We start from the raw sequence: 9,720 nt of genomic DNA, 5'->3' as shown, positions 1-9,720 counted from the left end.
CAGGGGGTCGGACTCGATGATCTAATAGGTCCCTTTTGACCCTAAAATCTATGAATCTACCCAAGGGTGCCTGGGCACCTGAGAACACAGTACAGTGAGGCGTAGTTGGCCAAAGTCTGAAGTCAAGCAGAAGGCTATAGATTTGTACCTTATAGACTAACCAAGATAGATAGATAGATAGATATAAGGCTATAGATTTGCACTTTATAGACTAACCAAAATAGATGATATATATATGGCTATAGATTTGCACCTTATAGACGAAACAAAATAGATAATTAATTAATTTTTATATATATATATATATATAAACAAGCTTTCATGCATTGAAGATGATGAAAGCTTGTGCTATATGTAGAGGCAGACAAAACTCTTGGGCTAGAGGCGATATCTTTTATTATCTCCTCTAATCCAAGAGTTTTGTCTGCCTCTGCTTTTTAGACCAATGCGGCTACAAGCTATATCCCTGTGCTGTGTGTGTGTGTGTGTGTGTGTGTGTGTGTGTGTACACATACATACTATGGTTAATCTATAAGGTACAAATTTACCCTGGCTTCTGCAACTGAATGCAATACCACCATGAGCAACGCACTCCACTATCTGTTGTATACAAGTGTGCCCACACTTATACCTGTGGGCTTATGGAGGCACAGCTGCGGGCAGTGTTTAATGTGAAGAATGTGTTATTTAAGTAAACTGAAAGTTTGGCTTGTTTTTTCTACCATTGTCTGTTGTCTTTGCTAGATGTATTTCCTTATCCTTTTTCCTGATGAGTCAGTATTTATGATGTCTAGTGGTTTTGCTGTGAGCAAATGTGTTATTTAATTAAGCCTGAAATTTGGGTTGTTTCTTCCACCGTTGTCTCTGCTAGATGTATTTCCTTATCCTTCTTTTTTTGGGGGGGGGGTGGTATTTGTGGTGTCTAGCGGTTCATGATATTCAGAAACACCCCTACTGCAGTTTAAGGTTAAATTTGGGCATAAGCTCAGCAATGCTGAAATCCTGTAAAGTGTTCCTATGCTATAGCATGGCCCACAAGGCAAAAAACTCCTCAGAGCAGTTCTCCTCATGAGATTCTCACAAATTTGGGCCACATATTTGCTCCAGCAGCTTTTTTCATGAGTTTTTGGCAACTTCCTAACCTCGGCTGGAATATAAGGGCCTTCTGGGTTTGAATCCAACGTGGAATAATCCAAAAGCGGGTTAGGATCTGAGGGCTTCAATCTGAACTGAGCATTCACAAGGGCTCAGATGCAAGGGGTCTGTCTTGGCTCACTTGGAACAAAATCCAAATGGAAAAGAAATAGAGCACCAAGTTGTGACCCACAAGCAGGCATCGAAAAGATACCATATCAAGTATGAAGAAAAGAGCATGCTTCAAGCCATCATATAGGCGCTGCATCTACATAACTGCATACACCAAATTGAGCAAGTCGTGCACTCACTGACATCTGATCCTATCCAAATTAATTCACCCCCACCACCCTTGCCCAAAAGTGCGCTGTGACCACTTTCCAGGTCAATTATACTTTCAAGCCAATTTCCATGTTTCTACTTTGGACATATAGAGCCAAGATGCACCTTAGCAGCCCTAAATTCCCCAGAATCCTTTGCCTCAGATGGTGCAACACAGCTGGGATATGACACTAGGAGCAGTACGTGACTAAGCGGGACAAGGGAGGGAATTGGGAAGGACTTGTAAGTCGGTGGTTATGAGTCAAGGGGCTAGTTTATCGGTAAAGGATCCCAGCTTTGTCACATGCTTCTTCCTTAGTTTGACCATCCAAAGTGGCTAGCTATTGGCTGGGGATGGGGTGGGATCCATGTATTTAAGATGGGTGCCTACAATTAATCCTTACAGGTGCCATGAGGCATCACATACGCATTAATTACCTTTTGCCTTCCGTTCCAGGAAACAGAACAAAGTTGCCGGAAATTTCATAACCCCATCATTATCTTGGAACAGCTCCACCAAGGTGGGTTTTCCTTTGTGACCTGCCAGTTTTTAATTAATAGCCTCAGAGCAATCATTCCAGGCCAAAAGAAACAATGCTGAGTAAAGTCGGCGCCTGCAAATGTGGATGAATGCCTCCGCATATGCAAAACTGCCAATCCAGATTGTTACGGGCAAGTTGTTCCCTGATTTAGGCACGTTACCTCCCATCTGAGCACATACATATTTTAACTTGGCGGGGGAAGGAGCTGGTGTATCATTCTGGGGCACATCTAGCTTTGAAAACTGTCCGCGTGTGCATCGGTCAGACCTACAGACGTGCAAAACTCTCAAACTCTTGGTTCAGAGATGATACCTTTTATTAGACCAACTAAGAAATTGCAAATAAAATGATCTTTCTTTGCATTTCTTTTTGTCTCAACCCAACACGGCTGCCAAATACAGCCCTTGGTCATACCTGGAAAGTGAGACACAGCTCTAAATTGGATCCTCCTTTCATTCAAGTCAAGGGCAAGTCACTTTTGACTTTTACTAGTTGCAGGATGAGATCGAAATTCAGGCTGAAAGAAAATCCTTGTCAGCTGAATTCTCAGAAGGGGCAAAGCTCCGAACAAAGACACTAGAAAACAATCCAGAATAGGACCTCACAACACGGCTGGAGGAGAGGGTTGGGGAGAGAGAGAAGAAATAGCTGGATTCTGATGCAATCAGATGCATTTAAATTTCTTGTGATAATGTTTTATAATACTAGTAAGTGTCCTGCCATATCCCCCATAACATTAATGATATCATAGTATCATGAAACCCCTGCTAATAAGTCAGGTTTTAGATGAGAGGCGAGGGGTTTTTTTTCGCCATATCCTTTATTGGACCAACTGTACAGTTCATAAGAAGTTAGACAAGCTTTTGGGCACAAACTGCCCTTCTTCAGGTCTCCAAAAGTCAGCTTTTTGGAGGCTTTTTGTGGAGGAGACTCAAAATTGCAGAATAAGATCTCACATGAATCGATGAGATCTCCCTGCCCTCATCCCAGAGCAGCTAGGAAGCACAGTGCTGTCTTTGCCAGGAAAAAAGGTGCATTTTTTTACATCGAACGAGCTTTCTTTGCTGCAAAGTCCTGATGGAGATGAAGCACTGTAGTTTCCACCTCAGTGTGACTGGTTGAAATAAACCCCAAAATGGGATGTGTAAATGCTATCCTTAACAGTCATCATGACAGTAAAAAAAACCAAACCTGTGCTTTGTCTCACAGCAAGAACAGACACGAGTCCTTTTTATTTTGCAGTGCAAACCAAAAGCAGGACTGCCTAATTTCCTTGCCCTACTCCCCACCATTCATTCGACAGGTAAGGACATTCGACAAAGCATCTTGCAAAGCGCGTTGAAGACTCATCTCCTTATTTTTTTTCAATAGGAAAGTTCCTTGAACTGCTTTTGGGGGTTTTTTCCACCTTTCCTGCAAAGAGCAAGCAGTCTCTTAAAGAAGCACCACTTCCACTCACCATCATAAACTTATAAGAAGTAACCAACTCCAGCTAGAAGCATGCAGAAACAAATCACACTTACTTTCTTGGCAGTTCACGGGCTCCAGAGCAATTAATAGGCACAAGACAGCAACCTGCAGGGCATGCATGGCCGGACAGAAGTTATCTATCTGCCTGGTCAGCGCTGTGAATCCTTTCGCTGCGAGCTCTGCCTCTTCTCAGAAGCCTCTGCACGAGCTAACCCTGAAACCTGAACACCTGAAGTATACCTGAGCACGCCTTCCTCCCAAAGCAATGAGCTGGGTAAATGATCAAACCTATTAAGAAGTGAGTGGATGCTCACACGTGGCTATTGAAATGAAGTCGATCTAATAAATCAGAATAAGGAGCATTGTATTTGCGTCTCATTTGCATACCTGCTTCCCCTTTGGGTGGTGCGAATGACTGATGCCTAAGATTATTTGGGGAGTTTGCAGAAATGTGGTTTTGAGTCACTGACAATTGCTTTAGGGCTTGGAGGGAAGCCAGAAAAGACAATAACCACTTTAATGGACTTTGGAAGAAGAGTATGGGGAAGTGATACCACGATCGACAAAACCTCTTTTAAAAAGAGCACCGGGGCTTCGGCAGACAAGCGTCTGTGGGTGAATCCGATCTCTTTTATTAGACCAACTCAAATAGCTGGGGAAATTCTTCTTTGCAAGCTTTCGGGTATAAATACCCTTCGCCAGCACCGGGGCTTAAGATATCCATAGGAAATCCGATAATGCAGCAGCCCAGAAACATGAGCATGCTGGCAAATACATAAGTTAAAGGGGACAGTGAAATGCAGGTTTTGTAAAACTAGGGCTTGAATCTCTGACCAATAAAAATAATAACACAATCTACTTGGCAGCGTTTAGGCCTCTGCCCTGCGATGAACAGAGCCAGAACCGCTCAAGTGCAAGTCACAGACCCTAAACAACTAGTAGTGACTTTTTTTTTAGCTAAATCAGTGTCTTTTTTAGCTAAATTGGTAATGCTTATACTATACAAGCATACATAGAATCTGAATTTCAGGTGCCGGTAGCATGCAAAATAGTGATAAACATGTAGTTCGAGGAAGCTGTAAAGCTGCAGAAGGATGTAGCCACTGGAGAGCCAATTAAAGCTACTTAAAAAAAAATAAACCCAGCAAATAAATATTCTCCGATAGTGGCTGAAATCCAGACATTTCAGCAGTGTCCTGCTGTTATCTCGTGATCTCTAGGAAGTAATGCTACCTAGCACACCTTGTGTGTTACTGGGACACAAACCGTATGTAACAACAAAGTGAGCGTGATCAGAAATAAAAGTGAAACAGCTGAGTCTGGTGTCCTGAAGAGAAACGAGGGGGGAAAAATAGGGAAAAGTTAAATGCAGTAGATAAGCAGAATAAATAGTGGGAAGAGCCGTTTTCAGGTCAGTTAGTGGAGGTGATCTTAAGAACATAAGAAATGTTTTAGGAATGTATGATTAGTAACGAGAGCGCGTATTGACTCTCTGAGGTCATCTCATCCAACACCCTTGACGCCTTGATGCCCACCTTGCTGGGGTCATCTGATCCCAGCTGTCTTTCCTGCCCATGTGCAGGGGGGCTGGACCCGATGACATGTAAGGGCCCTTCCAGCCCCTAACATCTGTGAAACCCTGTTTGAGAAGGCACATCCCTGACTACCCGCCCCCCCTTGTCTAACACGGACATCAACACTTCCAGTGATGAAGATGCCTCAACCTCTCTAGGTAAAATCTTTCCCAGTGCTGACATAGCCTCCGAGTTAGGAAATTATTCCTAATATCCAACTTCAATTTCCCTTATTGCAATTTAAGCCCATTACTTTGCACTCTGTCCCCTGTGGACCTAGGATCAGCATCCTCTATGAGAAACCTTTCTCATAATAAAAGATGGTTATGAAATCCCAATTTTCTCTTCCCCAGACCAAATAATCCTCAGTTCTTCCAACTGTTCCTGGTATGTCATGCTTTGTAGGTCTCTAACCATGTCTGCTGCTCTCCTCTGGATCCTTTCCAAACTTGCCCAGTGAAAGTTAGCTTTGACTTGGGCATGTGCAAAGCAGCACATAAACCTGCTTAGTGACAGCACCCAAACCTGCTGGGCTGAGTTGGTTGCGTTCCAGTTTTGTTTAGCAGTTCACCCATAAACTCACTGCCGTGAATGTCTAGAACAGAAGACTCTTGCCATAAGATCAAAGCCCGTGACAAAGCCTATGGAAAGACATTGCCATCCTACCACCTACCCTTTGAAGCCTGAGAGGATGATAGGCCACATTAGCCAGAATATATGAAGACACAGGTGAGCATTTCATCTCACTGCCCATGAAGAGATTCTGATTTCATCCGCACACATTGAAAAATAAGCAGTGCCAGGTGGGATCAGCCCAAAGGTCCTCCGGTCCCAAATCCTGTTTCCAGGTGTTTCACAAGCAGATGAAAATAGCCTTGGAGATACAGAACTCTCCTCCCCTTCACCATCTCATCCTAACCTCTAGTATTTAAAGACCAGCTTAAGCCTGTCTGATATCACTTCCAAACTGTTGTTTCCACTAACTCACCCCATATTCGGGGATAGGACTAAGAGACAAGGGGTTTTAAGGGAAATGATGATTTGTGGACAGGTGCGCGGGAGCGCCATTGCACGGGTGTGAGTATTGCAATGGGTGTGCAGGTTCCTATGGTGGGTTAAGGAGGCAATGATCGGTGACTAGGGAGTGTGTGTGTGCATGTGTGTGTGTGTGTGTGTGTGTATATAACCTTGATAGATAGATAGATAGATGTGCACACACACATATACACACACACACATATATATATTACCGTGTATGTGTGTGTGTGTGTGTGTGTGTGTGTATACATATATATATATATATATATATATATATATAAAAAACAAAAAAACCCTCTAAGAATCAGAATGATCTAAACTCCCTGTTGAACAGCAACGCTTTGTTTCGGCTAAATTGTAATTGCTGGCCCTGCGTACCATACTCTTCTCTTCTGAAGCTTTATTTAATGCAGCATTGTAGCTCTACCCTGAAGCCAGATAGGGTTTTGTATCTTGTGCTTATTGCAGTGGTTTTCAACCTTTTTTCTTTTGTGGACCCCGAAAAAATTTGGAATGGGGGTGTGGACTTCTTTGGAAATTTCGAATAGAGGTGCGGACCCTTTCAATTGTAAGTGTGGGTGTTCACGTACTTTTGATTGATGATAGTCATCTTTTGTGGACCCCTTAGACATAGTCTGCAGAGCTCCAGGGTCTGCAGACCCCTGGTTGAAAACCACTGGCATATTGGTCTAGAATACTGTTCTCTTTACACTGTTTGGCGCAGTGATGCCCAACTCATCTGACCCAAAAGGTAGGAGGAATGGCCCGAGGTCAGCCCACATACCCAATCTGGTACACGGAGCCATGTCATCGGGCCTGTGAGGCTCTTCCTACGGTTGAAAATTTGCTGGCCAGATGTGCAGCGGCAGCATGAATTGTCACAGCTCCCAGAGCCACTCCCCCACTGACAAATTTTCGGACCCAATGAGGAGCTCTGCTGCCTGATGCCATGGCTCTGTGGACTGTATCCAGCCCCCAGGCCAGATTTGGGGACCCCCGATGTAGTGCACTACTGTATCTCCGCTCTTACATTTGAGACAAGAGCTTGCAACTGTTTGATGTATCCGAAGGAATTCACCTCTCCAAGAGGTGCTTTCCAGAGGTGTTTGGATAACAGGGCAGGTACTGCAATGAGAACGACGCAGAATCCACTCCTGCTATGGCTTGCAAATATTTTTCTCTGCCCTCATCCTGCTTCTCTTGCCCTGGGGTCCTGCACCTTTCCGACACACTGCTCTGCATGGCCAGCTATACCACTACACAGCACGTGGCTAACACGGAGCATCTCTTCCCTGCAAGCCCTCTCCATGGCTGTTGATGCCGTCTTAGTGCTCTCTCAGGCTTAGGTTCCTCCCAGGTTGCCTTCCTCATTCTCCAGCTCACCCTTCTGGGCTGCTGCCAGCTGCTACTGCTTTCCCCTCCCCTGCACAAGGCAAACTGGTTCTTCCTTTCTGTCCCAATGGCCAAATGCCTGGTAATACCTTCAGACAGTGACCTCCCCTTCTCCAGCTTCTCAGCTTCCTCCTTTCATTCTACCCAGGCAACCTGAATCTAGCAGAGTACAACTCAATGGCTGAAAGTTGAAGTCATGAATACTCAAAGAGGAAATGAGATGCAACATTTACAGTTATGAACCTTTAGGGTACAGTAAATCTCCATCACCTGGAGTCCTGAAGTCAAGCCTGGAGGACTTAAAAACAATAGCATCTCATTCAACTGTGAGTCCGTTCACTTGAGTTGGGAGTGACTGGGGGAAACTTCATGGCATAGGGGATATAGCTCAGGCTAGATCAGTGGCTCCCTGCCTTTTCCATTTCCTAGATCAGGAACTGCTCTTTGGTCCCTCTCACACCTGGCCGGCCCAGCCATGAAACAGGTTTCCATAAAGATGGGGCAAAAGCTTGGGGCTGCTACAGTGTAGGGGGGACCCCAGGGTGAGGAGCACCTTGCTGTGGGGTCATGTCCTGATGGGAAGACTCCCCAGCCAGGGAAGCTATCCCCTTCTGGAGCTGTGCTGCACAGTGGGGTGGGGTGGGGAGCACCAAAATGACACCCCAAAACCATCACCTGCCCTGAGCCCCCAACATCGGCTCCTCTGGACCAACCGCCTTCCCCTTATCAACAGGGGGAGGGCAATGTGGTCACAACACCCTGATGTCTGGGTGAGATGCTTACTTGGGTTGAGAGCTCACAAACTCGATGGTCCCAATGGCCCCCTCTTTAACCCTATGAACCTGGCAAGCTTTGATTACCATGGTGATAAAGTAAAAAGCAGCGTACGATTGCGCTGGGTTCGAACTGTTTTCTCTGAAATGTTGGGTGGAAACGTATGGGTCTTGACAGCTGCAATGGAGGTGGATCCACCCACTTCCCTGCCAGTTCATCTCAGGACAGCTGGGGAACCTGGACCTTCAGGACCCATGGACTGTGCTACCATCCCACAGCAAAGCCAGTCTGGGGTAAAAATGGCCTCTCAGGGCTAAAAGGCCTTTTGGGCCATGCTAGGGGCTTCCTTGCTCCCAGATGGATTACCTGGGTTCTCCACATCTCCTAGAGCCCCCAGGAGTAGGACGTCCAGGAAATCTGAATACCTCCGGTTTCCATTTTGATCAAAATGATCAACATTTCCCATCGAACAGAAAGCCTGTTTCAACCACCATACATTTCATGAGCTGCAATGGGGAAAAAACCCCACAAAGGTCCACAAACAGCTTGACCAGGCCTGTGGCCTGCTTTCCAAATGACAGTCGATGCCTTAGCATGCAAGGACCTTTTGTTCTGCCTGGTCTGTGTACGGGAAGAGGATCAGCAATAAAACAGGTTTATTTGCTTCTTAAGATCAAACAGCGCTTTATCAAGACAGGTACCTGCATTTCCAAGAGTCTTAGGTAACTATTAATATGCTTGCCTTGCTTCTTGCTATGGAACCATTTATCTGCTTATCTCCAAGACTCCTCTGTGTTTCAGCGCATCTGCATTATTCTCCGATGGCCATTAGAAAGGTGTTAAGTATTGCTTAAGATTTAGATATTACAGGCTTGTCAATATATTGACTCGCAGCTTCCTCTGCTTTCTCATTTTTAGCACGTAGGGCATTTGTCGTATGTCTGGCAGTTGGACTTCCATCTGACCCCAGGCACGTTTTATTGCTCTGTTGCTTAGAGAACATAAAAGAAATGCTCAAAGCGGTAGCTTTTTCTCTCTAGGTTTTACTATCTTTGCACTATTTGGCTCTTGGGAAGGTCCCACAGATCAAGGGATCAGGGATAAGTGCAACCTCTATGTCATCGGTATTGATCTACCCATGACAGGCTCCAACACTAACAATGAGCCCTCTGGACAGAGTCCTCTATCAGATGGAGATATCCTAACTTCTGGGTCTGGGATAGAAGTTTCATAAATAGTTTGACCCCGCTCATGTAAGTCTGATACTACATTTAACCAGGTTTATCTTAAACCAGTTTCAGCCATTTTGAAACGGGTTGATGTGTGCACTGAATGTCTGTTTGGTTACAGGTTTAAACCACTTTCTGATGACTTAAACCAGGTGACGTGTAACTTCTGTCCTTAGCCCTGGAGAAGCAGCCAACCCCATGCACAGGGTGGAGATGGCAGGAAGGAGTCTGGGACAAAAAGCTGTT

At 45.1% G+C, this 9,720-nt stretch overlaps 1 protein-coding gene across 1 annotated transcript in view; it reads right to left on the bottom strand.

Moving 5' to 3' along the window:
* Positions 1-3,786, bottom strand: part of PDZK1IP1 (PDZK1 interacting protein 1) — a 29,411-nt gene extending 25,625 nt beyond the window's left edge. Inside the window, exon 1 of the mRNA XM_006015754.3 lies at positions 3,521-3,786. Within this exon, the coding sequence (XP_006015816.1) occupies positions 3,521-3,587 (67 nt within the window). The 5' untranslated portion in view covers positions 3,588-3,786. The remainder of the gene's footprint in view (positions 1-3,520) is intronic.
* Positions 3,787-9,720: the final 5,934 nt, after the last annotated feature.

The sequence above is a fragment of the Alligator sinensis genome, unplaced genomic scaffold (genome assembly GCF_000455745.1).
Source record: "Alligator sinensis unplaced genomic scaffold, ASM45574v1 scaffold781_1, whole genome shotgun sequence".
NCBI classification, from domain to species: Eukaryota; Metazoa; Chordata; order Crocodylia; family Alligatoridae; genus Alligator; species Alligator sinensis.
The sequence above is the reverse complement of the archived record's forward strand: the minus strand, read 5'-3'. Positions and strand labels throughout refer to the sequence as shown.